General features: G+C 45.1%; 1 protein-coding gene across 1 annotated transcript in view; it reads left to right on the forward strand.

Moving 5' to 3' along the window:
- The first annotated feature begins 2,781 nt into the window (after positions 1-2,781).
- The window catches only part of VAT1 (vesicle amine transport 1), a 32,024-nt gene continuing 17,747 nt past the window's right edge, over positions 2,782-17,058 (forward strand). Inside the window, exon 1 of the mRNA XM_089532139.1 lies at positions 2,782-3,428. Within this exon, the coding sequence (XP_089388265.1) occupies positions 2,997-3,428 (432 nt within the window). The 5' untranslated portion in view covers positions 2,782-2,996. The remainder of the gene's footprint in view (positions 3,429-17,058) is intronic.

The following is a 17,058-nucleotide window of genomic DNA, read 5'->3' on the forward strand; positions in this document are numbered from 1 at the left end:
TGGACCCCACAACAAACTCCAACTCCCAGAATTTCATAGCCTTGAGCCAGTACAGTTAAAGCGGTACCAAACTGAGTTATTTCTCCAGTGTGGATGCAGCCTTACATGAATAAGGCACTGTGACACTACAGGAAAAGTCTCATCTGGAAGCCTCCATAGTGTTAAAAGAAGAATGTAATACAAAAAGAAAATAAGGACTTTGTGTACAATATCCCTATCATTCCTGCAATAGCTCCATAAAGACTGGCAGTATTATTCCAACAACACTGGAGGATAATGTACCAGCTTTGTTTCACGTAAGGGAGAACGAAACAAAGTTTGCCACCTAGTACGTTTGTGTCGAATCTGAGATTCAAACCAGGCACTTATCGCCTCACACTTCAATTTTATGGGCTCAATGTGATGTGTGAGCACAAAAGGCAGGTTGTTCAGTGCAATCCCAAAATGACTACTCAGACCCAACTCTCACTGAGTGCAATTATTTGCATGCCTTTGATTCTTGCAGTAGGCAGGGAGAACAAAAGAGAAGCTGAGAAAAATAATTCCTAAGAGATGGAAGTATCTTTAGAGATCATCTAATCTAAAAGCCTTGCAGAATGCAGGCTCTGCAATCAAGAATGCAGCTCAGTGTCATTGGCAGATGGCCACTTGGGTTCTTTTGGACTTCAGCTCCCAGAAGCCTCAGCCATGTTGGCCAATAGTCTGGGATTCTGGGAACTGAAGTCCAAACTCCCTTAAAGAGCACCATTTGGGGACCACTGAGAAAGCAAGAGAGCAAGCATCTTGCATCCCAAGGGAAGTTGTTCCCATCCCAAGAGAAGTTGTCAAACAGCTTTTACCATTAGGACGTTTTTCCTAATCTTTATCTTAAATCTCTTTCCTGCAGTTTCCACTCACCAAAAATTATCTTGTCCTCTGCTTCAACAGAGAACAAATCTGCTCCATCTTCTGCACCACAACCTTCCATACATTTGAAGAGACATAATACTGCACTACAGTGTTATAGTGCTGTTATTCCACTTTTACCGCTACGGCTGCCTTCCTGTGGCATTCTGGGGACTGTAGTTTAGTGAGGCCTAAGAACTCTCTGGCTGAAATTCTAAATGTCTCCCCCTAAATGGCAAATCCCAGGATACCACAGGAAGCAGCCATAGCTGTTAAAGTGGAATAATAGCGCTGTAATAGTGTGGTGTGCTATTGATAATTATGTCTCCCCTTGGCCTTCCCTTCTTCAGGTCAAACGTACCCGGCTCTTTCATTTGTTTCTTATAGGACTCGGCATCCAGATCACTCACCATCTTGGCCATCTTTCTTTGAACATGTTCCACTTTGTCCATGTCCTTCTGAAAATGTGGCGCCCAGATGCGGCCTTGACCAGCACAGAATATAATGGGACTATTCTTGTGATCTGACACTGTGCTTCTGTTAGTGGAGCTTCAGATAGCATTCACTTTTCTTTTTTGTTAGCAGAGTCATTGCACTGTTGACTCATGCTCAGCTTATGCTCAGCTAAGACACCAACATCCTGTTCACATGCGCTGCTGCCAAGCTACCTTTGTATACCATCCTAGACATGTGACTTTGACTCCCTCTACCTTGGCGAATGCCTTTACGCTTATCTTTGCTGAATTTAATCTTGTTGGCTTTCAGCCTGGAGTTTCACCGTCAAAATGATATTGAATCCCAATACTCTGTTCTGCTGTGTTAGATTTCCTTGCAAATTTGACTGTGCTGCTGAGTTCATTGTGGTTTCTGTGTGTAAGCACTTTCACAACGCCTGTCCACTTACGCCAGCCCTGTCGATTTCCTTGGGTTTCCTTAGGCGAGGAATACTTCGAGGAGGGTTGTCTAGTTCCTTGCTGTGAAATACAGTCTCCAGCCCTTGCTGTTGGGAACCTAAATGCCCTAAAAGCACCAAATCCTGTTTGATATTAGAAGCTAAGCAGCGTCAGCCCAGTTTGCCTAGGACTGGGCTGCACACTTTGGCTGCCTTTGCACTGGAGAAATAATCCAGTTTGACGCCACTTGGACTGCTATGGCTCAGTGTGATGCAAGGCATGAATGCTATGGAATTCTGGGATTTGTAGTTGGTTGTGGCACCAGAAGCTCTGGTGCCACAACCAACTACGAATCCTGGAATTCCATAGCACTGAGCCAAGGCAGTTCAAGTGGCATCAAACCAGATTATTTCTCCAGTGCAAACCTGTGGTGCCGCAACCATCTCCAGTTCCCAGAATTCCATAGCATTGAGCCAGGGCAGTTCAAGTAACATCAAACCGGATTATTTCTCCAGCACAAAGCTTTCGTGCCACAACCAACTACAGCCCCATTCACTACAAAATAGCCTGTTTTGGAAACCGGGTTATTTCCCTGTCATTCAGACTTGCACCATTTGTACTACCCCATTTCAACCAGTGTTCCAACTTTCATTCCCAGTGCATCTGAGGAAGCAGACTGAAGTCTAGCAATGCTCATGCTGCTGACTTCTTTCTTTCAGTGAGTCTCAAAGGTGTTGCAAGGATCTCTCTTATGCACTGATTCCACAGACTAACACGGCTATATCTTTGCATGTTTGCAACCCCCGGTTTTGCACAGAGACAGCACTGAACTCCGCTGCCATTCCCAGAAGAACTCCATAGCAGTGGAAGCGGCGTCAAACCGGATCCTTCCTCCTCCAACTCCAGTGTGGATGATGATGCAGACCCTTTTGTACCATCATCATCATCCTAAGCCTGACCCACCCAAAGTGGCTGCAGTCTCCGCCTCGCTTCCTGAAGGGAAGGGCCCGTCCTTTTGGGCAATCCACTCCGGGTTTTGCTGCTCCGGCGCAGAGGAGGTCCAGCTCCGTCCCGCCTTGAAGTCCAGCTCCGGCTTTTACATTGCCTTTCCTTCCTTCCTTCCTCCTCCAGCTGTTACACATCTGGCCAGCCGCGCCTTCTTCTCCTTCTCTCCCTTCCTTCTCCTTGCAGAGACCCAGCTGCATTGAGGATCTTCCAATGTCCGGGGAAGAGGCGGCCGGGGGCGACCATGCAGGGGCTCCATCCTCCACCGGAGCCCCACCATCGGAGCAACAGCAGCAGCAGCCCCCGGAGCAGAAGGAACCCGAGGCGGCCTCAGCAGCAGCAGCCCCGGAGGAGAAGGAGGGCAAGCCGGAGAAGGAGAGCCCCGGGCGCCCCTACAAGGCTCTGGTTCTGAGTGGCTTCGGGGGCTACGAGAAAGTCAAGCTCCAGACCAAGCAGCTGCCCCAAGCGGAGCCCAGCCCTGGCCCCGGGCAGGTCAGCCTCCAGCTGCGGGCCTGCGGGCTCAACTTCGCCGACCTCCTGGCTCGGCAGGGGCTCTACGAGAGGCTCCCCGCGCCCCCCTTCAGCCCCGGCATGGAGGCCGCCGGCACCGTCCTGGCCGCCGGAGAGGGAGTCTCCAGCCCCAAGGTGGGTCAGGGCTGGGGGTGGCAGCAGGGGGACCAGATGGAGGACCAGGCCCCTCAAATGGAGGACATGATGCTTGGGGGAGAGAGGGAGGCAGAGGAGAATGGTCATCATCATGATCATCATCGAGGAGGGCCAGGCCTCTCAAAATGGAGGACAAGGGAGAGAGGGAGGAGGAGAATGGCCAGATGGGTCTTCACTGCCAAGGAGGACTAGGCTCCTCAAAATGGAGGACATCCTCCCTGGGGGTGAGAGGGAGGCTGATGAGAATGATCATCACCATCATCAAGGAGGACCAAGCCTCTAAAAATGGAGGACATCCTGCCTGGGGGTGAGAGGGAGGTTGAGGGGAGCAGATAGGTCCAAGGAGGACCAGGCCCCTCAAAATGGAGGACTTGGGTCTCCTCTGGAGGGAGAAAGGCGGCATACAAATGAAATGAATAAATTCCAACAAATCAGAAAGCCGTGCTGCTTAGCCCTGCTCCAAATGGAGGGCCTTTGGGGATTCCTCCTGGAAAGGAGGTGAAAATGGAGGACGCCGTCCGGGGAAAGGAGGACGTCTGGTCACCTCTCAGGGAGGGAGAAGAGAAGCCCTCCCCTCCTTGGAGGAAGCTGGGCTGAGGCGGGCGGCGGGAAGATGGCTGGGGGGCGTGGCTGGGTTGGATAGGGGCTTTGGACCCCCCCTTCATATCGAGGAATTTGGGGCTGGGGTGTGGCTGCCCCTGGAGGGTGCCTAAAGGAGGGCTGGGGAAAGAGGGGCGCAGCCTCCTGGGTGGGGAGTATGGGGCTGAGGGAGAGGTTCCTTCCAGGGTGAAAGTGGGAGGGGGGAGGCTGGAAGATGCAGGTTGGAGTAGGAAGAGAGGGGTGGGAGGCCAGAGGTAGTAAGGAGAGCAATGGAAACGGGGGCGGAGTGGTAGTAAGCAGGATGCATGGCGCCCTCTCACTCCCCCCCACAAGTCATGGTACCTGTCAGAGAAATGGGTGTGGGCCGCCTCTTTTCCTCCCCGGTGGAGACAAAGGGAGGCTGGGGCTGGAGGGTTGGCGCCTCTCCCTCCTTCAGTCACTTTTAGCCCCACATTTAAGCCCTCACATAGCCCCATACAAACCTCCTATTTCCCTCACACACCCCTAACGTTTCTCCCACACAGCCCCACAATTCAAGCCTCATACAGCCCCACACACCCCTCACATTTCTCCCACACAGCCCCACAATTCAAGCCTCACACAGCCCCACACACCCTTCACATTTCAAGCCTCATACAGCTCCACACACCCCTCACATTTCAAGCCTTATACAGCCCCACACACCCCTCACATTTCAAGCCTTATACAGCCCCACACACCCCTCACATTTCTCCCACACAGCCCCAGATTTCAAGCCCCACACACCCCTCACATTTCTCCCACACAGCCCCAAATTTCAAGCCTCACACAGCCCCACACACCCCTCACATTTCTCCCACACAGCCCCAGATTTCAAGCCCCACACAGTCCCACACACCCCTCACATTTCTCCCACACAGCCCCAGATTTCAAGCCCCACACAGTCCCACACACCCCTCACATTTCTCCCACACAGCCCCAGATATCAAGCCCCACACAGTCCCACACACCTCTCATATTTCTCCCACACAGCCCCAGATTTCAAGCCTCACACAGCCCCCACACACCCCTCATATTTTTCTCACACAGCCCCACATTTCAGCTCTCATACAGCCCCACACACCAGCTCTCACGTTTCCCTCACACAGCTCCACAGCCCCCTCCCAAAGGGGGGTGCCCTGGGGTGAATTAGGAAGAAACGAAGAGAGTGGGGAGCTGTGGGATGCACTCAGTAGAAGGAAAATGGGCGGTGGCTGGCCTGGCCAGAGAGGCCATGTGGGCGGTGGGTGGAGGGGAGAGGAGAGCTGGCGCAGTGGTGCCTCACGCCTTTTGGCTGGGTAGCCAAGCAAGCTTTTTTGGGACCCTCTTCTCCTCCCACGAGGGGTTTGAGTGTTTTGCCCTAGCTTCATGCATCCTCTCCATTTTCGGCAAAAGGACTGGGCCCGGTGGAGGTGTGGTCCCTCTTGTTGAACCTTTCGGAAGTGCTGAGGCCCTTTGACAGTGCCATGTGAAGGTGGCATGCCCTGGCTCCTCTCCTCTGATGTTTGGGATGTATAGAGGGAGGGAGAGTGCCATGCTACCAACAAGGTTCCGATGTGCTTCCCAGGCTGCATCCACATTGCAGAAATAATCTATCTTGACACCACTTGAGCTGCCATGGGAATTGCAGTTGGTTGTGGCACCAGGGCACCTGAGGCTCCTTTCCACACAACGCTAGGCAGCTCACAGAGAGCAGCTTGTCAGTGAAGATCAGACACATGGCTTATAATTCCTTGGTACTAGAAGCATGCCTCTCTAGTACCATGCATCTCTAGTCCAGTGTAGCTTTTAACATCATTTCTTTCCCTCAGGATCAACACAAGGGCTGTAATAATGGTATCCTTCCAAGCATTTAATCTCACAGACTGATTTTCAGTGCCACAGTCCCAGTTTCGACACATGTCAGAAATATTTTAAAATAATCCTACACAGAGTACTTTGCTCCTTCCTTTGTTTAGTTACATCCCTTTCTCTCCCCTTCCCCGCCCCCATGTGCATACTCAGGAATAAGACAGAAACAATGTGTGTTGTGTGGCTTCATGCTGCTTCTGACTTATGGCAGCCTTAAGGTGATCCTATCATGGGTTTTCTTGGCAGGATTTGTTCAGAGGATCTTTGCTTTTGCCTTCCACTGAGGCTGAGAGCATATGACTTGCCCGAGGTCACCCAGTTGGTTTCTATGGCTAAGATGGCAAATTGAACCCTGGTCTCCAGAGTCCTAGCCTCTGGAGCAAGGAAGAGTGAGCACCCAAATGTCTATTTTAGAATGTCAGTCACATCTGCTCCCTCCTGTTCTAACATGTCCAGTTAATAAAGTTCAGGTGATGTATGTGTTTCAATGTATTTGTTATCTCAATCAGTTAATAACACATGTGACTGAAAACAGTCTTCTAGCCAACAAAGAATGTGAGAGACAATCTTATCTCTGTGCTTTTGATAGGGGAGGGTTAGAGGGAGGAAGATTAGAGGGGACCCAGTCCACACTTCCCCTCTATTCAAGGGCAATTCCAGAGGCTTTAGGAGTGGGTCAAATGAGCCCTTTCTTTCCTATAAAACAAATGTTTGAGTTTATGGCCTGTTACAGACTGCCAAAATAAAGCTGCTTCGGGTCTCTTTGGAGGTATGCTGTTTAAATGATGCATGCATGCAAAGAATCCGGAAGCTGCACGAAAGCTGCACTCCAGTGCTTAGGAACGGAGTGTGGCTTTGATGCGACCTCCGGACTCTTAGGACCCACGCATCATTTAAATAGCATACTTCCAAAGAGACCCAAAGCAGCTTTATTTTGGCAGTCTGCAACAGGCCTATGGGACTATGCTGTCTACTTCACCGAGTATTCTGCTTGCATGCCTGGCCAATTTGAGTGGGGAGCTTATCCCATGATTGGTCCCAAATATTTTGCTGCCTCAGATGGAAAAACAAATGCAGCCTCCTATTCTCTGCTGCTCCCATCAAGGTACAATACATATATATATATATAGGTACATGGTAACACCAATGTTACTTTGACACCAGAGTGAGAAAATTCCCAGGAGTAAATGGGTAATGATACAACATGCTGCTCCTTCATGACATCCTATACCTGCTGCCTGAGGCAGCCATTTTGTTCTGCCTAATAGTAGGGTCAGTCCTGCCCTGTGCATGTATTGGTGGTTACATGTAGAGTTGATCATTTGTCTCAAGAGCTCAAGCTGTGCACATGAACATTGGTGCAAATGTAGGATGTGGTCTTACGCTTACCAAATGAGGGTGTGATGTGGTGCAACACCACTCCTTCATGCGTGTGCATTGACTTTTGTGTGCAGTGGACCAAAGGTTTACTTGCTTGCATTAATTTTTTTTATCAAGAATTTTGAAGGTTTTGATCTATAACAACATAACAAATCCAACATCCGCAGGTATAGGAAACTCCCCAGTAAAGCTTATCTACTAGGAGCAAATCAAACCAGTTTGTGGCCTAATTTTGTAGTGTTAGAACTGCTTCCCTTTGTAAGGCAGTGTTTCTGTCGGTGATATTAACGGAACTCTCTAAATTAGAAATGACTATCTCAAGGCAGTTTTGCTAACTGGGTGCCAAGACTAGGTTGCACTAGACTTTTTATCGTCCTCCAGGAACATCATACTTAACGTACAACCATTTTTTCCATTTCCACTTAATTAAGTGGTAGCTTAGGCCTGTTTGTCATCAGTCTTGATCTGCAAGGTAGCTGATTTGTAGATTTAAAAAAACAAACAAAACCATACTTAGGGACTTAACGTTTATTTCTACAGTAGGGGCTTGAGAGAAGCCTCTGCCAAACTAGTGTTCTCCAGATAGGATGGACCTCACATGTTTTCAATCTGTTGCCTCCTTATTTTATCTAATTCTATTGTGTATTACTATCTATTGTTTTATATGTATTTTGTAGAATGTATGCCATTGACAGGTTTCATTTTTATCGATTTTATTGTCTGTATGTACAGTGCGGTGTAAAGCTACAGTGCTATATAAATAAAGTATAATAATAATAATGTTGATAGGGGATGTTGGGAGTCAAACACATCTGCAGGGGCCCCTATTGGAAGTGTTTACCCTAGAGCAGCAGTGAGGGGAAAATAGCCTTCTGGATGGTGTTGGACTGCACCTACCACCATACCTTACCATTGGCTATGCTATCTATGGCGCGTTACAGACTGCCTGAAAGCGGCGGTCTGCCGGTGCTGCCGGTTGCTGCGTCTGGGAACCGCAGCGGCCAAACCGCGCAGTTCCCGGACGCAGCAAAAAAGCAGCCTGAAAATGGCGCTTCTTTTTGCGCCTCGGATATGACACCGTGAGGCGCTAGTCACGCACTCGCAGTGTCACATCTGGGGCGTGACGTGCTGATGCTATGCGTCCACTACATCAAGATGGCAGCGCCCGTGTCGAATGGGTGCTGCCATTTTGTACGTATCCAGTACGTACTAGGGTTAGGGGCGTCAAGAAGTGACACCTCTTCCTAACCCTAGTACATACTGGATACATACTATATGCCCGTAAGGAATGGGCCTATGGCTGATAGAAATAGTGGTCCTGCAGCATCAAGAGGGCTCCTCTTCTGTGTCCTAGAGAGTTGGATCTGAACATTAGCAATCTTTGGGTTTTGCAATTAAAGTTTTTAAAAAATTATTTACAAATATACAGTATACCAGTGAGCATACTATCCCTATTTTATTCTGGTTGAAGAAATATTTTTCACCCTTGTCCCTGCATTCAAATAACCACAAGGTTAAGGAGAACTGGTTGCAGGTTTTTTGGTTTTTTTTTTAAAAAACTTCATTATTTTTAAGTGGGGCTCTTAAGGTTTGCAATTTCTATTTTTGAAAAAAGGAAAGAAAAAAACTCAAAGAATACCCCATTCCAAATGGTGGACTGAACCATTAAGGCCAGTTTTCCCCCTCTTTCTTAAAAAACAAAACTCAATCTTCTTGATCCTTGATAGTTACCTCAAGACTTTGATAGCCTAATTAGTTGACAAGCTACATTTAAATCTAGAAACCTTGAGGCCAAAGATTTAATTTGTTGGTTTTGATGAGTTATATGAAAATTGAACAGCGTTCAAAATAGTGAGGTGTATATGAAACGCTAATTTTGTGTACATTGAACTGTCAGAAAGTAAAGTTGTCACTGTCTCAGCCGCCCATGAAAAAGGTTTTGGTATTTGGAGAATTTTGGAAGTCTGGATAAGGGAGACTCAGCCTGTGCCAGTCAAAGTGCTGTTATTCCTGGTAGATTTTATATAATAAAAACTTAGATATCCCTAATACATTTTCAGGGTTTGAAAAAAGGAAGAATAGGAAGTCAAATTGGAAAGATTATACCCGGAAGGTGATATCTGGAACACACACCCCTGCACAAAATTCCATGAATGGGCACACAATAAGCCCTTGTGTGGAAACACCCACTGGTGCCATCCACCTCACAGGGAGCTCAGTCTATTTCAGTGCTGTTCTGGTTGATTGGTTTGTGCTTTGTACTTTGGAGCCCTTGTAAGAGGAAAGGCAAAAAGCCTGAGCTGAGCTGCTGGGAGCATTAGAGAACCTGGCATCCATCCTCTTCTACAAGAGACAACAGCTGGCTGTTTTCCTACGTAAATGGGCATCGTGCTGAGAAAACATAGACCGACAGCAGCTCCCAAGCAATGTCCCCTGGTGTTCTGTAATTACTTCTGCATCTCTACCTGTTAGCTGGGTGAAGGGGGGGGGGGTTAGCATTGCCTTGAATGGGTGGAAGTAGAGATGGCCTTGGTTTTGGTTTCTGCATTGCTGTCCTGCCTGTTCCTACACAGGTAATAAATTCTGTAGCCTTCATCCTGAAAGCTGTTTTAGTGATCTCCAAACCAGTTTGCTCCCAAAACATTTTACAAAGTAAAGAAAGGATAAGATGAGCTATAATCAGCAGCATTTACAAGTGGGACTTGCAATGAAATGCTGCAGTGTGAACAGCTGCTGTTCAGATTCCCAGTTGAATTCTCCTTCTCCTATTTTCTTTCTCCCTCAGTGTTCTGCTCCTCTTCCCCATTAATGAGTCAGCATCCTGAGGTTACTGAGAAATCTTTGTTCCAGTTTGGGGTTTCCACCCTTTGGCATCTTTTATTTAAATTTATTTTTCAGACCTTTCAGTTCTTCTGGATCTGCTTCTTATGCATGGATGACACTATTTTGACTTTATAAAGACCAGGACTGAGCCTGCATCCACCTTACAGAAATAATCCAGTTTGACACACTTTAACTGCTATGGCTCAATGCTATGGAATTCTAAGAATTGTAGGTTTTTTTTAGAGATTTAGCCTTTTCTGTCAGAGAGCTCTGGTGTCACGGCAAACTACAATTCCCAGAATTCCATGGCATTGAGCTGTGGCAGTTAGTGGTGTCAAGATGGATTATTTCTGCAGTGCATAAACATCCTTAGACAATTGTTCTTTTTAGTATAAATTATGATAAGATAGTGAAATTCTGTGAAACTTTGCTATTTTGATGAATTCTTCCCTAAAAGTAGACAAATAGCTTTTCTCAGGGATCTGGAGGTTCTGAATCCATTTTGGTGTCTGCTGAGCAGCATCTAAACCTTTAAAATTGATAAAAACAAGATGGCTGCTAGAAACACAAGACCTGTTGCAGCATCTTGGAATATTACCTGTATTCACATAGTGCCTCCCTCTTTTCATGAGTCGATTCTAATAATCATTAAGATTTTATTTTTGAGAAAACGACTGCACAATACACCCAAAATGTTGGAATTTATCTTTCTTGAGATTCATTAGAAATTTAGGAAAGCAGGAGAGATTGTTTAATCTCATTAGCAGAACAAACACAGCAGAATATAAGTGAGTAGGAAAAAACTGGGCCCACTTTATCTCCCAGGCCACATGTCTCCAAATTAAGACAAAGTCTCTTAGAGTGAAAATAATAAGTTTACTTACAAAATCATGTGTATGAAGAAATACACAGATCTAGCTTCATGTTGCAAGGAAGATGAGGTAAGAAAGTTTCCCATAGCATGTGAGGGAAGGCATGTTCCTAGAAGGACTCAGCATGCGAAGTTGCTATATCCCAACACAAAGAAAATGGTTGTCAGAGGCAAAACATAAGCCAGTACCATAAGGATGGTAATGATCTGAGGGGCTTTTTACATTTCATGGCTGTATCACTATGATTTCACTTTAGCTGCCATGGAACATCCTAGGAAATCATTAAGTTTGTAGTTTGGGGAAGTACTGTCCCTCCCTAAACTGCAAACCCAAAGATTTCCTAAGATGTTGCCATGACAGTTGAAGTGAAATTCTAACATTATAACTGAGTAGTGTAAAAGAGTCCTGAATTGCTGTTTGGATTTGCAGTCATTCCATTTCCCTTCTCCTTGCCATTTTGTTCTAGATCCCGACATTTTACTTTTGGTGCATGCCTCCATAAGATTGTACATGCCCCCTTGTCGTTTTCACCATATTCCAGGGGAATGTGCAGGCTTCATAAACCGGGTGATGATGAAATTGTGCTATCGAGACAAGTTTGAAAGAAAGAATGGGTAGACAGTGAGCAAGTCAGGGCCCATATGTACTTCTTTCTCACTGATTTGGCTACAGAACCTGTTTACCTACCGTATTTGTTTAGTCACACCATTGCTTGAATCCCTAAGTGAAATAATGTGAAACCACAACCCTCTGAAACAGCCCACAAACCCCCATTGCAGAACAATAGGTAACAGAGCACAGATTAAAATACTTTCAACCATAGTTATAATCTAGTGATGGGAAAGGCATAACATTGAATGCACACCAAAATGCCAGCATTAAGTGCATTGATGAAGATGTAAATGATTTTAAAATGATGTATTAAGGCCTGGGCAAATGCCACCTGGAAGACAATAAAATAGGTGCTGAGTGAACCCTCTGTAAGGAGGCCATTTCACAATTTGAGGACCAGTCCACAACTGAAGGGCCACTCCTGAAAAGACCTTTCTAGAGCTTTGGAAAGTTGCAGTTTTCAGAATCCCTCTGCCATGGTGGCATGTGTGGTTCTAGAGCTATAGTCCAAAATTGAACATGTTGAGACTCTAAATTTTCCCCATAGACTGGGGTTAATCTGAACTCTCTCAGTAGTTAGTAAGCTTCCCCTTCAATTCCTTAATTAGTGGCTTTCTTTCTTTCTTTCTTTCTTTCTTTCTTTCTGGGGGAGCCTGCATTCCTAACTTTAATTCTAAATAAAATTCCATGTCAAAAATGTTTGGTGTTCCAACTGAAATCAATCCAGAAATGAAAAGAGGAAGAAAGAATTCTTGGAATTCTTCATTGGTGCACTTTAGATATGTGGACTTTCAGAACAATGACTCATCAGTGGGAAGCAAAATGTAGTAGTGAATATATGGTGTTGCCAGTGCTGCTCTGTGGATCTCTTACATTTAGGATGTCAGGTTCATGCGTGGAGCTTCGCCAACAGTCATGAAACCTATGCTTGTCTGTTTAGGATTAAATGCCCTGTATGAAGCTAGTTCAGCCTTTATTTATTTATTAATTTGAGCACTGTTCTGTGTGTGATGAAAGATGCCATGTCTGTAGCCATGCTTTCTACTACTGTGTGACTTATCAGCTGCAGACTCATTAAACACTCATTGGTGTATGTTGTTGATTCAAGCAATTATTTTCCCCCCAAGACTCCAATAGACATAAATTGCTTCTTAACATCTGTAAGTGTAAAATTATGCAGTAATACTTGGTGGCCATTTTGTTTTTCTGAATTCTGTGAAAAGACAAGCATAGATCCTGATAGACTACCTTGGGCCCTCAGTGTAATTCAGAGCCCTCATTGAGCTTGGGGTCTGATTCAGTGCTTTGCATCTGAACCCAGTACAATGCAAATAAATCCAGATCCAGACAATTCCTGTCCACACATCAAATCCAAATTGATATTTGAAAATCTGGATCACCAGTCTTTCCCCACTGAATTACATCGGGAAACCAAAAATGTGGCTATAACTTCTTTATAATCTGCATATTATCTGGAGACATGGTAGATTTTACAGAGGGGATTTACCCAGTTTGTTTTGAGACAGGTCATTTGTTTTGCGCTAGCCTCCTGCAAACTCTGCTGTTTTTCAAAAAGCAAAAGCATATTTTAAATGTTATTGACTGTGTTCTTGGTAATCCATGCTGCTTTTCTCCTACACTGCCCTCCCCCATTGTATGAGTCATCTTAATTTAACTAAGATCAGGTATGATGATGATAGTAATATGACAGTTTACATGAAAAGAGAGTGCTTGTGTTTTATTCTATGAGCAATCCAGCTGGTGAGATTCAGTGATGCAGTATAAGGTGACAAATGAATTCTTTACTATTTGTTCTCCCTGATGGATCTTGCTTGGCATTGGTAGAAATTTTGATGTCATGGTTCTATACCACCCACCCCAGTGTCACCAGTTTTTGTGGAGGTGGGTCTTGCCATGTTCAGCAGCTGGAACCATACTACCAAGCACCAGAGCTTGGTAAAGTTACTTTTTGGAATACAGCTCTAAAATCAGCCAGAGGGTACCTGAGTGAGTGGTTTCCAGAATCTCCAACAGTAGATGGTGTCCTCCTAAGGACCCTTTCATACTGCAAAAATGAAGTGCTACAATTCCACTTTAGGATGGTTGCATCCTATGGAATCCTGGGGTTTGTAGTTTAATGAGACACTAGAGTTGCTCTCTGGCAAAAAATCTAATTCCCTAAGCAACAGATCCTAGGATTCCATAGGATGTTTCCATGCCAGGCAAAATGGGCTCATGATGCTATAATTGTGCAGTGTGGAAGTGCCCTAAGTCAGAATAGGAGGGTTCCATGAAAGGCTTTCGTGTTAGCCTTTTTGCTTTCTTCTGGAAGTCTTTTGCCAGGGCTGGAAGTCTTCACAGAGCTTGAAAAAGTTGCTTTGTTGGGCAACTCATAGAACTCTCAATCTGGTGGTGAGGAGGGGGGGAGGAATCAAGAGTTGTCCAAAAAGTAATGCTCCTAGGCTCTTGGTCTCCATGTCATACATGGTTCATTCATTCCCAGATAACCACATTATCTAATAATTATTCCCTGGCTTATAGTTCCACCAAAGTTCATCTTTGGAAGATTCCACATACAGCAGTTCCTCATTCAAATTGAAAACCTGTTAACGTCTTGCCATGAGTCAGTGTATAAAAATCAGTGCATCAAAGCTTACCTTTTTGTATGAAATTTAATGTTGTTAACTTGGAAACAAATTTCTACATTGTTCTAATGGCTGCCCTGGGTGGGGTTGGGAGGGGGTTTCAGTCAGTTCACTGGAAATTCTTTGCAGATGAGAGACATACTTGTTTGTGTTTCAGATGAGATCACCAGTTCATTCAATACAGATTAATTTGTGCTGTATTCCACCCACCCCTATGTGATAAGATTTTTTAAAAAAATAGTTCCTAGACTGAATTAACTTTTTAAATGCTAGAGTTTAAATGTGCTTGGAAAGCCTAGCCACTGACACAGATACCCTGATTAAACTACCAGTTATTTTGTTCTTATTTGAGATTAGTGTGACAATAATGTTTCAAAATCTTATCTGTCCATCCAACCATCTTACCCACCTTTCTCAGGTGCGGGATCCAAGGTGGTATACAACACGTTAAAAACAAATGATAACCTTGTACAACCCCCAAAACAACCCACAACACCATTCTATTAGGAGGATTAAGTGACATTTTAAATATGTATTTAAAGCATAATCTAGTAAAAGATCCTTCTGCTGTAAAGTATTAAGAATCAAACACCTCCTTCAGTAAAGAAAAGAAAAGGTCTTTCCCTGGTGTCAGAACAAGAACAGAGAGGGGACCAAGTAAACCTCCCATGGGAGGGAGTCTGGGAGCAGCCACTGAGAAGGCTGTCTCGGGTCCATACCAAATGTGGCTGTGATGGTAATGGGACCGAGAAAAAGCAGAGACTCACAGGGCAACTTCAAATGGAAAAGTTGTGGAGGAACCCCCCTGCTCCTTTTTCTCAATGTTGGCCTCATTTCCAGCCTTGGAGCTCAGTTATGAAGGAAATGACTGAGGAATGGTTGATTTGGGAAGGGGGGGGCATAGCATCCCCTTCCTGATGGCCCCTCTCCTGTTGCCGCCTTCTTTGAAAACTCACATTTCCTGCCATCACATCTAGGATTGCATTCACTGGTAAAGGGAGAACAGTTCTGTTGATTTTGTTACAAATTGCACTGTTCCTGGGTTGAACCCTGACTCTGAAAAAGTTTTTCCCAGTTAAGACTGGGGTGGACAGATTGGGATGGTTGTATTTAAAAAGAAAACCAATTTAATATCTCCCTGATCTTTTGCTATTGTTGTGTGCTTTCAAGTCATTGCTGACTTAGGGTGCCCCTAAGGCGAACCTGTCATAGGGTTTTCTTTGCAAGATTTGTTCAGAGGAGGTTTGCCATTGCTTTCCCCTGAGGCTGAGAGCATGTGAGTTGCCCAGGGTCACTCAGTGGATTTCATGGATAAGCTGGGAATCAAACCTTGGTCTCCAGAGTCACAATCCAACACTCAAACCACTCTTCCATCCTGGCTCTGTATGGTTATGATTAATCAAAATATGGCCAAGAAAAATGGGCTAGGACATATGTTGCTCAAATATGTGATTATCAAATCCAAATCTCTGCAGTTTGGGCTGCTGAATAGTTTTTAGATCTGGTGAGGTTGTTGCTAGGTGCATCGTGCATTGAAAGTTTGTTTTCTTTTTTCTTTTCTTTTCTTCTTTTTTGAGGGAGGTCATGTGGACACAGGATTATTGCAGCATCTGCTTATATATCTAGAGAGTTTACCTCCTCCTGTCTGCATCGTGGAAGTAGCTGATGTCTTTTGTGTGCACAGTGCAGTGGTTTTCTGTAAGTCTCTGCTTCAGATGTAACATCGACTGTTCATGCATATAATCCACTAATGTGAGCAGTGAATTACCAAGGCTCCCTGCCATAATAGCTGCACCAGCTCAGTTATGTGCAAGGGCTTGAAAATACATAGTAGTAGTGATACTTGCTGACTTTTTAAGGCCTATCAAAATGTGTCTTTTTGGTGGGGTGCGCGGAACCTTTACCAAAAAATTCAAATACATCCCTTCCTATTGAACTTTGCCTCCTCACTCCTGTGTTCTTTTACTTAACCCATCACCTCTCCAGATCACCTACCCAGAGATGGAAGTGCAAACTACGTACTGCTGTCTGATTACATCTATAGACTTCAGACAGATGTCTTTAACCTTTTCCCTCTCTATGCTGAGTCAGGGCTGCTTGTGACAAATTGAACATGCACACTGGGTGTGTATCCTAATGGTTACTGTGTTCTCCTAGTTACATAGTTCTACTATGTCTTGTGTTTCTAATGACTGATTGTACCATGTTAACAACATACAGTATTACAAGCAACCATGAAAAGTTGTTGGGGTGAGGGATTTGGAAAGGAGGAGCAGCAGAGTGGGTGTGCTTTATCCTTTTGCTACCTGCTGTTACTCTTTAAGTTATGCTAGTTCCTCAAAGCTCTCTCCTCCCCGTCTATAAGTGCACAAATTCAGGCTCTCTAATCTTCGCTCCAAGTGCTCCCCACCGAAAAAAGAGTAGGGAGCAAGACATCTGTTGCATGTGGCTGCCTTAGGGAGCACAGCCCTGAGATTGCAAAACCTGAGATTATAAGGAATGTCTCAAACACCCAGGATTAAACACACACACACCTGTATGCAGTAGACATACATGCTGGGCCCTTCTAATTTCTTCTTTGGTATTCTGTCATTTAAATGTAAGAGAGATACGTGGTAATGGCCATGCTAGTTGGCAGATTCTGGGAGTTGTTCAAAAAAGTAACATTTCCAAGCCTTCCTGTGCGAATATGGCTCCTATATTTCCTGTGCCAACAATAGCAGCATCTCATAGGCACCATATGTCTACTGAGGGAAGGGAAACCTGCAGCATGTTAATATTGGCATCCCAAAATTTGCTAGGTTAATT

This window comes from Sceloporus occidentalis, unplaced genomic scaffold (genome assembly GCF_023333645.1).
Source record: "Sceloporus occidentalis isolate IW3139 unplaced genomic scaffold, rSceOcc1.0.p SCAF_7, whole genome shotgun sequence".
In the NCBI taxonomy this organism is placed as follows: domain Eukaryota; kingdom Metazoa; phylum Chordata; class Lepidosauria; order Squamata; family Phrynosomatidae; genus Sceloporus; species Sceloporus occidentalis.